Source organism: Astatotilapia calliptera, chromosome 2 (assembly GCF_900246225.1).
Source record: "Astatotilapia calliptera chromosome 2, fAstCal1.2, whole genome shotgun sequence".
In the NCBI taxonomy this organism is placed as follows: domain Eukaryota; kingdom Metazoa; phylum Chordata; class Actinopteri; order Cichliformes; family Cichlidae; genus Astatotilapia; species Astatotilapia calliptera.
In genome coordinates, this window is record NC_039303.1 from 21,845,167 (window position 1) to 21,861,910 (window position 16,744).

Below are 16,744 nucleotides of genomic sequence, written 5' to 3' on the forward strand. Positions count from 1 at the left end.
TGTGTTATCTTGTGAAGGGAGCTTATTGTGCAGTTCCTCCACAGAATCTTACTCCCACAAACCAAAAGCATGGAAGTGCCCCCCTCTCTTCCACCCATTCCCCAACCCCACTTTAATTCCCTTGGGTCCCCTCCTCCTCTTGCGTCCCTCCTCTAGGGACGTCAGTTTAGGGGTAAGGCAGGGGCAAATCCTATGAAGAAACACTGAGCCACTGAGGGGAGGAGTGAAAACTGCTGCTCTGTATAGTTTATGTGACAGCACAGTGAATGAGCGCTCAGCACACTGGAGAGATTTGAGGCTCCAGCGCAGATCTGTAGGTGTAGTCTCACTTTTACCTGAGCTTCACTGTGCAGCTGATCTCTCAAGGTTCTCGGCAGAACCAAGGCAGAAGAAAATAACTGAGACTTCTAGCAGCTAATTTTGGTTCTGTGTCTCAGCGTGAACCCCTCAGTTTCCTACTCATCTGTTCTAAGGTAGGTCCGCATGTCTAATGAAGTAGAAACGTGTTCAAACCTTTGAACGTTTTTTGTTTTTGCAAACTAACAGTTTCGCTGTGAGGACTCTGGTGAGCCTCACTTTAAGATCCGTACCACATGTTGCATGCAGTCATGGCACAATCTAAAAACACACACGACGTCTTTCCCAGCAAACTACAACTTCTACTTCACTATACTTTAAGCAAAGCTGGACTTTTACTTGCCAAAATCTTATTTTGCTCTCTGCTATCTTCACTTTCCATCCACTGTATTTATGGAGATTCTGTGATGCAGCCCTCATTGTAATATTAATGAGCCATCACATTGAAAATTAATATCTCCTGATATTAAATAGAAACAAATACAAATCTGCATTGCAAAAGACATCAATGTAGATTTGGACGGTTGTCATTGCTATTTTATGGTCACGATGATCAAAGTTTAAGTTTGAAGAACGAGTTCTAACGCCAAAGAGAATGAGCAGGAATTCATGATGGAGTGGGAGTATTCATGCCTATTTAACATATTGTATTCATGCAAATATTTTTAGACAGCTTCCCCATCGATCTCATAAATGGAACAAGAGACATTTGAATGAACACAAAGGAGGCTGTACAGTCTTTTAATGTCCTTTATATGCAATTAGTACAGAAGGCTGCAGGAATGTCTTTCATGAATGCAGCTCTTTGAGTAGTTAGAGCTGCACGATAATCCTGAACAATGCATTCTGATAGGAGTCTTTACTGTATGGACCTTTTGCCAGCAACAGCATTTGGCAGCATTCCTAGAATTCATGGCAGGGTTAACGTTTCTTTCGTCCCCCCACCTTTTGGTTAATCTCACAGGTTGTGCAACCTGTGATTTGTCAGCAGAGAACAAGCTGTAAGTTCAAACTGCAGAGCAGGTGCAGCTAACTCAGACTGCACTTGCACACGGCCCTTTTGGTTTCGCAGTTCTGGAGCCCTGTAGGGAATTTTTAAGACGTAATTTTCTTTCTCTTGGTTGCACTGTGATTTTGACAGGTTGGCCTCAAGTATTAATATTAAAACTATTAAATCATCAACTCATGCCCCACAACATGTGAGCAGACTAGTTTATTTAACATTTTTCTTTGCTCTCTGATTTCAGGTGTCAACATGCTGAAGCAGGTTCTGTCATTCAGCCGCTCCTTGGTGCGAAGGAAAGTGGTCGACCTAAACAGCCTGGAAGACTCCAAGCTCTGCCGCTGCTTGGGAACCCTTGACCTTATTGCTCTGGGAGTGGGCAGCACTCTGGGGGCTGGTGTGTACGTACTGGCTGGAGAGGTGGCCAAGGGAGACTCCGGTCCCAGCATCGTCATCTCCTTCCTAATCGCCGCCATGGCCTCTGTCATGGCCGGCCTGTGCTATGCCGAGTTTGGCGCCCGAGTCCCTAAGACCGGCTCCGCTTACCTTTACAGCTATGTCACTGTAGGCGAGATTTGGGCCTTCATCACTGGTTGGAATCTAATCCTTTCTTATGTGATCGGTGAGTTAGGGGCAATGCTCAAATTTGTTTTTATGTAAAGAAGACACCGGCTCCCCAATTTTCTTTGTTTCCTCACAGGCACCTCCTCAGTTGCCAGAGCATGGAGCGGCACATTCGATGAAATGATAGGAGGACACATAGAGATATTCTGTAAAACCCACTTCAGCATGAATTCTCCCGGTTTGGCCCAGTACCCTGACTTCTTTGCGGTCTGCCTGATTCTGCTGCTCTCTGGTAAGGCAGCAAAACAAAAGCTGAAAATCACAAGATTCATGTCAAACCGTTGACACACAGGCTGCAGCGAATAAATGAAATTTAGAATTGGCTGCATCTTGAGCAAAAACAAGCTTATGAGCCACGGCTGACATAATATAACATAATCTAAAACAGGAAAGCAGGGGACTCTCGTGTTAAAGAGGGCGAGGGATCCCAGAGGGCTGTGTGAGTCTGTTAGGTGCACACATGCACCCTATTTTTGCAGCTCCTACAGATTTTGATCACTTAAGTCTAAGCATAAGTTGTGTCTTGCTCACATACAGTAATTTGGAGAATTTTGCACAGTTGCACTAGTTTTTGTTACGTTCAACCCTTTAACCCTCAAACAATTTAATCATGGATTTTGCTCTCGGCCTGCCAATACGATGATTACATTAAGTCAGTGGGACTCAGTAACAGTCCACCAGTGTTTGGTTGTTTTTGTGAGGATGGCAGATACACTAGCTATGCAAATATAAGATAATCCATAACAAAATCTGAGTCGGGTCGTGTCCTAAAACACAGCAAATAATTTTCTGCCTTCATTCTCTGCATTTGTTGCACGCACTGCTGTTAGTTTCATTTGAGGATTTGTACAGATATCCATGTAGTCCTGAGGAAAAGCTGTGATAAGTTTGATAATCCTCCTTCACGACAGAAACCAGTACAGACATAACCTTTTACCCAGGATGCTAATATAGCATGCTAAACAAAGCAGGTAACTTTTTTTATAATCAGTTGGCTCAATTGTGACAATTTGCAATCAGTGACAGCTAGACTTGGATCCTTGCAGGGTTAGATTGAGAGACAGAGATAGAGTTGTGCAGGCATTTTAAATATTCTACAGCAAACATCTGAGCTCTGTTTTCTATCTACACATTCAGGACTTCTGTCCTTTGGAGTGAAGGAGTCAGCCTGGGTCAATAAAGTCTTCACATCGATCAATGTGCTCGTGCTCTTGTTCGTTATCATCTCTGGCTTTGTCAAAGGAGACGCATACAACTGGAAGATAACCGAAGACTCCCTTATAAATGTCACCATAGCTACAAGGTAATTGATTTATTTGCAAAGGCAATCCTAGACGGGGCAAAGACGCCTACCCTTTAATACATCAGTTAATATGAAACAACGTGCAGAGCATTTGTAAGCAGCATTGCTTCCAGTCACGAGTGTACATGTTACAGGAACCTGTCCGTGACAGCCAATGTGAGCAGCGATTATGGCGTTGGAGGATTCATGCCCTATGGTTTCAGTGGGACCTTAGCAGGAGCTGCCACCTGCTTTTATGCTTTTGTTGGCTTTGACTGCATTGCAACAACAGGTGAGTCACGGTCGGGTTGAGTTTTAATGTGAGTTTTACGAAAGCAGAGCTTTATGTTTTCATGCGTCTGTGTCTGATAGGTGAGGAGGTCAAAAACCCTCAGAGGGCCATTCCCACTGGCATCGTGGTGTCACTGACCGTGTGCTTCTTGGCATACTTTGGCGTGTCAGCTGCCCTCACGCTGATGATGCCCTACTACCTACTGGACGAAAAAAGTCCCCTGCCTATGGCATTTGAATATGTGGGTTGGGGCCCTGCGAAGTATGTGGTGGCTGTGGGTTCACTATGCGCCCTATCCACAAGGTAACCGCTGGATTTGTTTTAACAAATCAAGCTGCATGCATTAGAAAACGAACACGTGTTGCTACAGAAAACCTTTAGATGTAATGCTACATTTGTGATCGCTGTGGACGGATAAATGGGGCTGAGATTTGGTTGAAAGTTTTGACCACATATCTCCAGGTGTGTCTTGTTAATGGATTGATTCTTCCTTCTAATCTGGGGTGTGGCGGGTGCAATATGTAATTGTGTCTGTTTTGAGACACCTGCATGACTCTGTGATGTCATTCTGACATTTAAAGCCTCTTCATTTAATGAGAAAGTTGGAGAGTGTCTCCAAACTATCTAATGGTGCAGTTTCTATTCTGTCTTTCTTCCCGGATGGTCTATAAATCAGTTTACTATCAAGAAACCTTGTCAATCCATCTCATGGTCACATTCAGGTGAAGATTATCTGATTGGACTCAAAGCAATTACATTTTGTATTTTTGCCAGTGCCTGTAATTTATATATGCTGTTATTGTACTGACTGGCATTTTTATCCTTATGCAAGAAAAGTGCAATCCCTTTTAAAACATAATGGGATTGCACACCGCTGCTAAACTTGAAAAAATGATGATATTACCTTCAGGAAAGAAAGACGTTCAGTGTGTGTTTCAGCCCTATGTGTGTGTGATTTACTGTCCTGGTTTGGGGCTTTTGACTAATGTGTTGGTCTTGCATGTCTCTGCTATCTCATGCAGTCTGCTGGGCTCCATTTTCCCTATGCCTCGTGTAATCTATGCTATGGCAGAGGATGGGGTGCTTTTCAAAGCCTTAGCCCGAATCAATCCTAAGACGAAGACCCCACTTATTGCCACTATGAGCTCCGGTGTAGTTGCAGGTGAGAGCCAGGGAGAATCCAAGTGGGATCACTCTAAGCTAATCTTTCTCCTCACCGATCAACTGTGAAAGACACAGCGCAGTCAATGTTGGTTCTGAATCAAATTGGGCCTTACGCTTTCTGATATTAATTATCTAGCGTGTAAGGACCTTGTCATACGTCTGTATACACCTGTTGTTCTTTCACAGTTGTGCAGGTGTCATGTTTTCTTTCCCAGAAAGCCCTCAACTTAACCATCAACCCTCTTCTCCCTAGTCTATTGGGCTCCATGTTCCCTCTACCACGCATTCTCTTTGCCATGGCACGAGATGGTATTCTATTCAAATTTATGTCCAAAGTGAGTAAGCGCCAGTCACCTGTGGCTGCCACCATGGCGGCAGGTACCACTGCGGGTAAGCTGCCAGATCTATCATGGGGTTGTATCGTGGTGTTTTTCTTTTTCTTTTAAAACAATCTCTCTACAGATAATCGTTTGGTGACGGTGACTGCATGATAAACTGGGTGATGGTGTTTCCACAAGCATGTGACAAAACCAACAACCCAGTTCAGAGAGTTTCCATCTCCAAGGATATTGTCTGATTTTAAAAATGTTCACCACATGTCCACAAATCCAGCTGGCTACTTTTTGAAAAAGAAGCTAGAAAGTAACTAAATACAAGTGCTGGCAATAATAATAATAATAATAATAATAATAATAATAATAATGGAAGAGTTTTAAACAGGCATGGTTAGGAAGATACACAGAGACACAGATATCTGCTAAGTAAATAACACAAGCACTGGCAGTTGATGGTATTTATTAAATAATTCAATTAAAATGCTCCAAAAGGGAACAACACCACAACCATGATGGAGAGTTCCAGTTAGTGCAGAGGGAAGGTAGCAGGAATAAAGTAATTTCTTTGCTCCAGGCTGTACACGTTTCCTCATGCTGGTTATCCATTTGGACATGGAAGTAAACTGGAAGCAGCTTCAAGGGGCCATTTGGGCAACTGCAGCTGGCTTATTCAGCTCTGGAGGTGTTGCATTAGCTTCAGCTGTACTTTGTGTTTGGGCACAAACAGCAAAGACAAGTGTTCAGTGTGCTAAACTATTTTGGTGGACATGCTAAACAGAATCAGTCAAGTTGTCATGTACGCTAATATTAGCCCAAAGCACAGCAGCTGCTCCTGGCATCAGACTTTTAGCAGAGCAGAGAAGAGCTGAGGTGAAGTTTTCAACACAGCCGCGTAAACCTAGGCATAGGACTCACACACACACACACACACACACACACACACACACACACACACACACACACACACACACACACACACACACACACACACACGCGCGCTTATCTACTTTACTGATAGTGGAGCATCACTGTGCATTCCTTCTGAAAAAAGTAAAAAAGTATTTCTTTTATAATCTAAGTATTTGAAAAAAGTTTCAGTAAAATAGGATGTATTCGTTTCAAGTAGTCTGGCCTTTGTGTGTCAATGTGGTGCACATACCAGTGTTAATTTTGGATTCAGATTCAGTTTAATCGTTGTCTCTTGACTAAAACATAATTCAGTTTTAGTCATAATTAAGTCATCCAAATTATTTAAATGTAGTCTTAGTTGGATAAATGTCTAAACTAAACAGCTGAATTTAAAGTTGATTCAGTTGACTCAAATTAGATTATTTCTTGACAAAAGCGTTGATACATTTCATCATAGTTTTTGTCCTCGTGTATTCGTTTTTATTTATTTAGCGTCTTGTTGTTGTTAGAAAACAAAGGATCGTAGGCAAAACCTATGATGAAAATGACTGTGAGACAGAATTAACACTGGCTCTCGCAGTATTTTAAAGCTCTCCTGCTGTGGATCGCACTCATCCAGCTTAGACTTGCAGTTTTGTGAAGTGGCTGGCAGATGTGAACCCTGGGAGAGACCCAGCACACCTGCACCACCACCACAGGCTATGTACTGAGCACCTGACGGTACCAAGCAGGGGAGCTTTCTTTGATATTTTTGCTTTAATATAATGTTGTGAGAAGCAGCGGACATACCACTGCTCTGTGTCTGAACCATGCTGCTGAGAAAACTTCCATACTGAAGTCTGGTGCTGAGATACAAGACAAGCAACACCGCAGTATATCTCACATCAAATGACTCAATATGGAGATGAATACAGCTGTTGTGCTCTAGTGAAAACACATCTGCATGAAATTTGATTTGCATCTGGTGACTGTCACGTTCAATTAGAAGGAAATGTCTTTTCCATGTTACTGTATGTGTGTGTAAAGGATCGTGTTCTGTGACTGTGAAGGGAATCAGTAATGATCCTACCTGTTGAAATTAAGTGTTAAGGGTGAAAGTGTTTGTGTTCATTTCTTTCCTTCTTCTTTTATTGCTTACTTTAGCCATCATGGCTTTCCTGTTTGACCTCAAAGCCCTGGTGGACATGATGTCCATTGGAACTCTGCTGGCCTATTCGCTGGTTGCTGTGTGTGTACTGCTTCTCAGGTTGGTACATTTTTAAATAACTCAAAAGTTTAACTGGAGCAGAATCATCTTTGTGTAATATCCTGCAGGGGCGTCTCTAATAGCTTTTCCAGATACCCACAGGAATGATTGCCTTGCTTGTTATTGCATCACACTGGTGATGTAAGGGCTGTGAATGGTCTGACTGTACACTGCTCAGTGGCTGCTTGAGTAAATAAAGATGTTTACTTGCTAAACTGAACTTGCTGCACACCTCTGTTGCCTGCACCACAAATATCAGTAAACACGGACACACTTTGCTTGTTCAGTCAAACTGAATCATTTAAATTAAAAAAGTCTAGCGCTTTTGTGAAAGACATACAGTAGTTGATAGATGTGCAGAACACTGAGACTGCATCAGAACATAACACCGCCTTACAGCAGAGCAATCTGGAGTTTAAACCTCCGTAAAAACCAACATTTCTCTTTCTTCCAGGTATCAGCCAGATGGAGCTCTGGAGCGGCAGGCAAGTAAAGGTGAGAGGGATTGCCTCGCGTCTGAAGAGGGCGAGTCAGACTTGACAGAGTCAGAGTCCCACCTCAACATGCTAAAGGGAGGCAGCTCCACACTGCAGACTATTCTACACCCTCCCGAGACACCTTCTGAGTGTTCGTCCAGTGTTGTCAACATGTCCACTGGCGTTCTAGGTAAGTTCACAGTTTACGTTCTCAGTGAGGATTTTTTCTCCTGATTGACTTCAGTCTGTTTGTAAGGTTTCTGTGTCACAATTAATTGTGTGTCGTCAATCCACAGTGTTGGTGGTGTGTGTGATCAGCTATCTCACCACATACCACATCAACTCCGTTTTGGGTTTGGAAGTGTGGATCCTGGCCTCGCTGTCCGTGTGTCTGCTCGTCTTCAGCAGCTGCATCTTTATGGTCATCAGGCAGCCTCAGACTAAGAAGGAGGTCTCCTTCATGGTACGCACCGGCTCTGTAACTCTGGTTTTAACACTAGGTCTTTTGTTATGAGATAACAGCATCTAAAACTGATTATTTTGGTCTGATTTTTCCTTTCTAGGTACCTCTTCTGCCTTTTCTGCCAATCTTAAGCATATTTGTCAACATTTACCTGATGGTTCAGCTGAGTGGAGACACCTGGATACGTTTCTCTGTGTGGATGGCTGCTGGTGAGTGCCTTTAGCCATGAGCCAATACAAATTTTTAAGGAAGTATATTTGGGTCATATTAATAATAATAATGATAATAATGATAATAATAATAATAATAATAATGGATTGCATTTATATAGTGCTTTTCGGGGCCCTCAAAGCGCTTTACAATACCACTATTCATTCACTCTCACATTCACACACTGGTGGAGGCAGCTACAGTTGTAGCAGACTGACAGAAGCGAGGCTGCCATATCGCACCATCGGCCCCTCTGGCCAACACCAGTGGGCGGTAGGTGAAGTGTCTTGCCCAAGGACACAACAACCGAGACTGTCCGAGCCGGGACTCGAACCGGCCAACTCTTCAGCCACAATCACCCTGATCGTGGCTCAAGTGAAATAAATATTTAATCTGCTTTGCAAATTTCAGTCATATTATGTTAAAAGGAGAGTTACCTGTTGGCTAATTACTTGTCAATCACATGTTGTTGACCAATGAGCAAATGGTTTCGCAGTCATACTCATCCCTCCTTGTCATATCTGTTTATTTGATCAAAGTTTCAAAATGAGATTTCAGAAACCAACGCTAAATAACCTTGATTATTGTCTAAGCTAACAATCTTTGTGTTTTTAAACATCAGCATGTAAAGTTGTTTACTTCTGCTGTGGATTTGTACATTTTACCATGAGAGGATATGCAGGAAATAACTCTTGAAAACACCCTCAAATGGTAATTTGAGGGGCTGCAGTTCAATTTTAGTTTATTTTTTGAAGCTTTTAAGGTTTCCCTTTGGAAATTAATCTGTAACGGTAAAGTGAGTAAGCAATGAAGATATAATAGAGCTTTAGATATGCTGGTAGATTACTTTGGTTACCTTTGAACAGAGTCAAGCGGTTCCCTGTAAGCTCTTTTCCACATCTCCCCCTGTCTCATCACCACTTTTCTCAGGCTTCCTGATCTACTTTGGGTATGGCGTGTGGCACAGTGTAGAGCGTCAGCGCCAGCTCCAGCTTCAAAGTGGCACGGCACAGGAAAACACCAGGAGCAACCAGGAGAAGCGTGACAATGTGGATGCAGAAGGAAAGGAACAGGAGTCTTTCATCTGCTCAGAAAAGACCAGCCAGTGTTAAAGGCTGCCGGCTCCTTCACAGACTGTGTGAGGGAACAGATGCATAAAAGCACACAGCAGCTATTCCTGGATGTGCCTGTATATACAGCTTCACCGTGTGTGCTTCATAAGCACATTCAGTCTGCAAAGGCAGCATCAGTATTACGTATCAGTGGCACATGATGAGGAATCGCTCTATGACTGGGATGGGATCACATCCCATGAGTCACATTTGTGGACAAGCATGGAGGGAGAACGGACAGGTAACACACTGGAGAGTGATTTTCATTTATTTTAGCGTTGAAACAGTCAGTGCAAGGCTGCAGAGAAGCTTTTCCATACCTTACCTGTACAGGTTTGTACAGGTAAGGTATCAATGTAAAGTTCAATGTAGAGTTTGATACACCAGTAGCTTAGTGCAGCATTTGGTTGTTAGCCCTTTCGGATGATCATTACATATATAATTCTACTAGCTGTGTATAAATCATAATCACAAGACTTTCAGAGAAATGTACAATGTGTGAAATAGTTTTGTAGACACATAACATGTCCTGACGTGACTCACCTGAAAGCACGCCAATTGTTGGTGGTAGTTTTCAGCCATGTGTAGTATTATGTAACAACCCATAGAAACCTCTGTTATAAGTAGTGAGATCTCTGTAACTGTTGCTGTGGTCTTATTTAACAGGTTCCCCCTGGAGTTTGTTGACCTTGTTACTACATAAATAAAAAGATAGTTATTTGATGCAGAGCTCTCACTCTATCACATATATTTTCCTGTTTGTCTGATATTTTGCGATATTTTGATGTAGACATGTTGTTAATATAAGCTTCATGAAAATGTCCTCTGTCATCGCTGCCTAACAAAGTATTCCTGTATATAAAGTAAGCTCCTCATTCCTCATGTATATATGTATTTTTTAAACGGTTTGTAACTGGTTTCAAGAGATTTTGTGTGGTTGTATTCATTCCTCTTGGCTTTTAAGGACTGCTGGTGTTTTCCTTGGAGTTTATTTTTCCATAGAGCATTGAAGCTGTGGTTCATCGATGTGCTCCGTGGTCTAAAAACTGTGAAACAAATTCAGCAGGTGTTAGTAAGGTGTTCTACTACAAAGAAGCTCTACACTGACGTGCAGATGACTGCAATAAGGGTACAGGATGAAGAACGTACTGCAGAAGATGCTGTAATGGAGTGTCACACCAACTGCACAAATACAATAAAATAAAATGTATTTTCCGGTAATACAGTGTCAGATGTGTCTTATCGCTTGTAATTTCCACAGGAACTTTTTAGTTTGTATTTTTTCCTCAGAAACTTCTCAAAAACAGGAGTGTCCATAAACACACACTCTCCACTTGGGGGTGCTGCTCAAAAATTGTTCAAGAACGAAAACTCATTATTAAAAGTTAGCTCACTTTCACATCTAAACTCTATGCAAAGAGAAATACTTACATTTGTTGTTGTAATCTATGCTTTTTAAGCTCATTTCAAAGAAAGTAATCCTCTTCAGGATTTGTCTCTGCAAAAACACAAGAATCAGAGAAAGAAGCATTGTGACGGCTGCAGATGTGCTTCAGTCTCATGAAAACATTGACAATGACATCAATGAAGTTCCCACTAAAAGTCTAAAGTCCTTGTTCTATGACACAAAAATAAAAAGGTATAATTAGAAAACTAAGTCAAAAAAGACCCTCCAGCTCTCTCTGGATTCCCAATGAACTGCTCACATTTTTTCAGGTTACATGCTGGTACATATATCTAGCTATTCATAATGAGGCATTATTAATATTTCACTTTCCTTCGATATACGTATGGGCATGTGCCTTGAATTTTCTTGTCTAAAAGAAGGCCAGTTCACACTGAGGGCCAGCAGAGGGCTTCCAACTACAAGTTTCTGCTCTTCAGATCAGAGAAATGGGAGTAAACAGAGGAGCTCTGAAGTTATTTTCCCTCTTCCGTTCAGTCTGTGAGGAGGATGGAGCTGGAAATCTAAATAGGGCAACTGGAGCCTGCAAATTTCCAGCCAAGCTCCAAGCCTGACTTTCTTTACCCGCCTCACCCCTTCATAAAACCCCCCGATCTCTCTCCAGAACTTGCAGATTCCTCGACCCTCTGACCATGAACCTCTGGGCTGTGCTTTGCTTGACTCTGCTCGTGGTAGAGCTCCAAAATGGTAAGTCTCCATTTCCACATCTGTCATGACAATTTGTTAGTGAAGAAAGATGGCTGTTAACGTAATCACGACAGCTTTGGCTGTAACAATGCAGAAGAGGGAGAATGAGACAATCTGAGGATGCATCAGGACTGGCTGGGAGCATCGGCCTATGTGGTGGGCGTAGAATGGGAGGTGCAATCATGCAGTAGATCTCACTCACAAACTGCAAAGTTTAAATTCTGTTTACACTCCCTCTGAGGTCTGCAGCCACTGACTTTAAAAAAATCTTTGCATTTTATGTATGCAAAGTGTAAAAGCATGCAAAGGATTTGAGTTTTTGAAAGTTTTTCCCAAAGTGCTCCTGCAGAGCGACTCAAACCAGCTGGATCTAAGGTATGCAGCAGGCGTTTTTAATTATCTGGCCTGTACTACTGACCTCTCTCTGAGTTTCCATTAATGCAGCTCTGAGGAATAAAACAACAAATTCTGAAAGTCTACACTTCAGGCTGATTTTTCTTGTATTTAACGGTTTGTGTGTTTCACAGAGAACAAGAGAGCAAAAGGAGAGGAACAGCTATGGTCATACTGTGCCAGTAACTTGGACTTTTTACACATCCTGTTTTAATGTTACCGCAGCTGGAGAAAGAGCAGCTAACCTAAATGGACAGAGCTGCAGTGTTATTGTGACATTGTCATTGTAACCCTAACAATCATTTTAGATCATTTTAGGGTTTTTATTTTTTTATTTATATCATGGTATAAATGAGTTAATTTTTTGGTCATTTTAAAATGAAAGTCTTTGGGGACTAACTTGAGCCACCCCCAAGTGGCCATCGTAGGAACTGCAGTTTTTTTTTTGCACTTTCCCTGTTGGCTTCTTTATCAGACTTGGACGTTATAGATATATAAGTTACATCTATCATATCTATCTATTGATCTATTTATTATTAGTTTCTCCCCTCTGCCCTCTATGGCTCTGTGTTTGCAGGTGCCTGCCAGCAGGTCAAGCGAAGAAAAGACATCGGAGAGAACCGCATCCGGCCAGGTGGGAAACGGGTAAAGGTGTGGCCTACGCTGAAAGACGGACGAGGCAGAAGCCATTCACTCCTGACGCAGGTGTTGGATAAAGGCCGCTTCCTCCGCCTGGGCCAGAGCACCATTTTGACTCCTGGGAAAAACATGGAGCTGCGCTGCAAAGGCAGCAAAATCGGATGGTCTTACCCGACTTACCTGGATACTTTCAATAACTCACGCCTCAGGTGCTGGAAGGAAACACGAACTACTTCATGCAGTGAATCATTAAATCCGAGCATCTTATATATATATATATATTTTTTTTCATTTGATTTTGATTTTATTGATTAGCATTCAAATTCAAATCTCAGTGAAAACAGTGAAAAAAAAAACAAACAAACAGTGAAAACAGAACAAAAATCTACCATAAAGAAAGAAAGCATGAGACAAGGCTAATCAAAAGGTATTGGCTGAAGCATTTGCTTATTACGCCAACCCTTTTCACAAAATATCTTTTTGTATGCAGCTCCTGTACACAGGGCTTGAAGAAAATAATAAAACAAAGCAAAAACCAACCAAACAAACAAACAAAAAAAAAAAAAAACAAAGAAAAAAAACTTTCCACCTTAGATAAGTAACTACATCAAAGCAAAAGAATCAAGAGGTTGTTGTTTTTTCTCCTTTTTGCTCTTTTCATTCTTGATTTATATATTTTTCTAATACTCTATTTTTAAACATGTTTTTAAACAAGGAAAATGAACTACACCTTTTTAAATCACTGTCATAACTATTCCACAGGTTAACTCATCTAACAGAATTTTTTTGGTTCTCGCCTGCAGCATCAAGCAAAGCGACAAGTACAGTCAGCTGATCCTGACGTCGCCCTCTGCTGCCGACACGGGGGCTTACAGCTGCTGGGTGATAGTATGTGATGGCACAGAGTGTGAGAAGGACCACGATCGCGCCTACGTCTCATACATCTATTTCAAAGGTAATTTTAAAAATTCTTTATATTTTGCTTCCAAGGAGCCAGACTTTCTTCTAACCTTTTAAAGTGGTCTTGAGCAATAATTTTCCAGGCTTTCTGAAGGTCTTCTCAAAGTTTTTCTTTGGATCTTGACTGCTTTTTAACTTGTGGTATTTTCCGCACTATAAGGCACACTTTATGTGGTACACGGTGCTCAAAAACTTTGTCAAAAAATGTTTTAGTACAACTTTGGTAAGCTACGAAGAATCGTAGCGTAAGGGAATCACTCAGGACTCACTCACCCTCTCCCTTCCTGTGCTGAATCGTAGCGTAAACGAATCACTCACTTACTCACCCCCTCCCTCCTGGCTCACAGCTTCTTCTTCTTCTTCTTGGTTGGCAACCAATGTTAAGGAGCATTACTACTGGAGCATTTTCAATCACTCATCTTAGCAGTAGGATTTACATGAAAAGAGAAACAAATTAAGTTTGAGTGAAACTGTACATTTTTTTGCACTCTCTGGTCAACTGACTCAGTGACTCAAGTGACTCAAAAAACTCGATTGACTTTGATGAGTTACTCATTCAAACTCAAGGACACAACGACCGAGACTGTCCAATAAATTGGCCATAGGTGTTAATGTAACAACATCTGTATCTCTGTGTTAGCTCTGCATCAGATTGGCGATCTGACCAGAGTATAGCTAGCCTCTCGCCCTATGGTAGCTGGGATGGGCAAGTTCTTAACAAAAATATCAATAACTTTTTCTCCAAACAGACAAAGACAACCTCTTCGTTCCATCCACCATGCACTTTGAGATTGTGTATCTACGCCCAGACCAGCCTGCCGTGGTTCCCTGCCGTGTGACCGAGCCACAGGCCAAGACATCCCTGCACAGAGAGGTCCCCCCGGTGGAAATCACAGCAAATATGACCCAGATGGCATATGATCCCACCAAGGGCTTCATCCTGCAAAACCCGAGGCCAGAGCACCAGGGAGTCTTCTACTGCAAGGCTGAGACCATGGACACCCCTCAGATCTCCACAAAGTACCAGCTGCTTTATGTGGAGGGTGAGCACAAATCAATCACATGACACCTCATGAATAAATACAGTAATAGAAGATATAAACATGCTGCATGTAGAAACACTAACTATTGTTCTGTGAAACTAACTGCTACGCATAACCATTTATCTTACTGACTCTAAGTGGTGACAATCAACTTTTTGCAATGTTATGAATCAAGCGCTGGTTACTTCTACGACGTCTACTTTTTAAATCGGCTTCCAGGAAAGGGTTGTATTTCAAAAATGTCAAGAGCCTCTTTAATCCTCACTGCTGTGCTTGGTTAATGTGGACGCCTGCCAACTAAAGTGGAAACAGTCTGGATTTTGCAAAAGGGGGACAGATTTATGCAATGGAACTATTGTGCGGTTTAGATACAGTTAAGCTGCTGTGGCACGGTCGACTGGCAGGTGGAGAAAAATCCAGATTCAAGTATGGTTCAACGGTTTGAATACCATCAAATATTTATATATATATATATATATATATATATAAGTAATTTTTTTTTATTTTTTTAAATGACTTTGATACTTTAAGGAGATGGAACTTATCTTTCTCTCGATGACAGTTCCCAGTGGGCCACCGTTTGTGAGCCTTGAAACCTCTCCAGACTCTGTGAGAGGAGGCGACAACATCAATGTAACCTGCACAGTGCTGGGAGAGCCAGATGTGGACGTGAGCTTCACTTGGACTTATCCTGGTCAGGTAAGAGAAATCCTGGACTAAAAGTCAGACCCGATTACAGGTATTAAAAATGAAAAAGATCATCGTAGTCCTTAAATGGGTAAAGTTAGCTTTTAAGCATGAATCAACATGTTTTTAAAAGGCCCTTAAAATGTACTTTTTATAATAATAATTCTGTCCAACTCTTTACTATTAAGAAAAACAACAAAGGAGTCTACAGTACAGAGCTGAGGTTGAAATTTAGACTTCATATATTTAGGTTTATTTTATTTTATTTTAATAATGCAGCATGGTGGTTAGCACTGTTGCTGCACAGCAAGAAGGTCCTGAGTTCAATTCCACCATCAGGCCGGGGTCTTTCTGTGTGGAGTTTGCATGTTCTCCCCGTGTTTGCGTGGGTTCCCTCCAGGTACTCCGGCTTCCTCCCACAGTCCAAAGACATGCAGCTTGTGGGGGTAGGTTCATTGGATAATCCAAATTGCCACTAGGTGTGAATGTGAGTGTGAATGGTTGTCTGTCCCTGTGTGTTGGCCCTGCGACAGACTGGTGACCTGTCCAGGGTGTACCCCACCTCTCGCCCTATGACAGCTGGGATAGGCTCCAGCGCCCCTGCGACCCTGAAAAGGATAAGCGGAAGCGAATGGATGGATAGTTTAATAATGGTTTTAAAAGAGAAGGTATTATTTAGTTGCGTGTTTTTATGATTCATTAGCCTTGTTGTCATAAAAGTGACTCACTGCATTTGAGTATTTCGCAGATGCCCTAAAAAACAAAAACAAAACCCAATTGTGGTATACGTGATGCTCTACTTAAAAGCTGAAGGTTAGGAGTAAAAGATTCTGTTGCCACCTTTAAAAATTTTTTTTTCTATTTTCTTTTGATAAAAGTGAAATGAGTTTGTTACAATTATGCTCTTTATTGTTGCTGATAACTGTCACAGTGGGAGGAAATCATGTGTTCATGTTGTGTAGGGCTCCCGACCCGTTCACATCCAGACTTCCTGGAGGCTGGTTAACAGAGGTATGGGCTACACCACGCGCGTCACCCAGAGCATCCTGACGGTAGAGGACATGGAAACCATTGACTTTGGAGAATACATGTGTAAAGCCAAGAGCCAGCATGGCGAGACAATCGTGGGGACCACCATCTCCAAATAGCCCCAAACAACCTGACCTGCTGGCTCCATCTGATATTCAAGAGTTTTTGACACATTTGTGTGTCTTTTTTTTTTTTTTTTAAATCTATGAAATACATGAAATCAGCATGTATATAAATAAAAATACATTTTTGCCAAGTTGAAAAGTTCATGTCATTAAAAGCAAGCTATGGACGACAGTCCTTCACATACATCTATTAAAACAAATATTTAGAGGTTTCATTTTGCAGCACAACAGGGAGTCTAAGCA

General features: G+C 41.8%; 2 protein-coding genes across 3 annotated transcripts; both read left to right on the top strand.

The window, feature by feature from the left end:
- The first annotated feature begins 211 nt into the window (after positions 1-211).
- On the top strand, positions 212-9,799 carry slc7a2 (solute carrier family 7 member 2). Of its 2 annotated transcripts, none has more exons than XM_026187778.1 (12): positions 212-473; positions 1,605-1,982; positions 2,061-2,216; positions 3,122-3,287; positions 3,422-3,558; positions 3,639-3,861; positions 4,581-4,720; positions 7,110-7,212; positions 7,667-7,878; positions 7,985-8,151; positions 8,252-8,360; positions 9,292-9,799. In XM_026187778.1, exons 2-12 carry the CDS (start codon positions 1,613-1,615, stop codon positions 9,471-9,473), a joined length of 1,965 nt encoding a protein of 654 aa, XP_026043563.1. In that variant the 5' UTR covers positions 212-473; positions 1,605-1,612; the 3' UTR covers positions 9,474-9,799. The 2 variants fall into 2 exon arrangements, with proteins under 2 accessions (XP_026043563.1, XP_026043571.1); XM_026187786.1 differs by lacking the exon at positions 4,581-4,720 and adding an exon at positions 4,976-5,112.
- Positions 9,800-11,366: 1,567 nt separating this feature from the next.
- On the top strand, positions 11,367-16,575 carry pdgfrl (platelet-derived growth factor receptor-like). The gene is made up of 6 exons (XM_026179850.1): positions 11,367-11,625; positions 12,596-12,866; positions 13,461-13,612; positions 14,367-14,660; positions 15,223-15,359; positions 16,310-16,575. Exons 1-6 carry the CDS (start codon positions 11,571-11,573, stop codon positions 16,493-16,495), a joined length of 1,095 nt encoding a protein of 364 aa, XP_026035635.1. The 5' UTR covers positions 11,367-11,570; the 3' UTR covers positions 16,496-16,575.
- Positions 16,576-16,744: the final 169 nt, after the last annotated feature.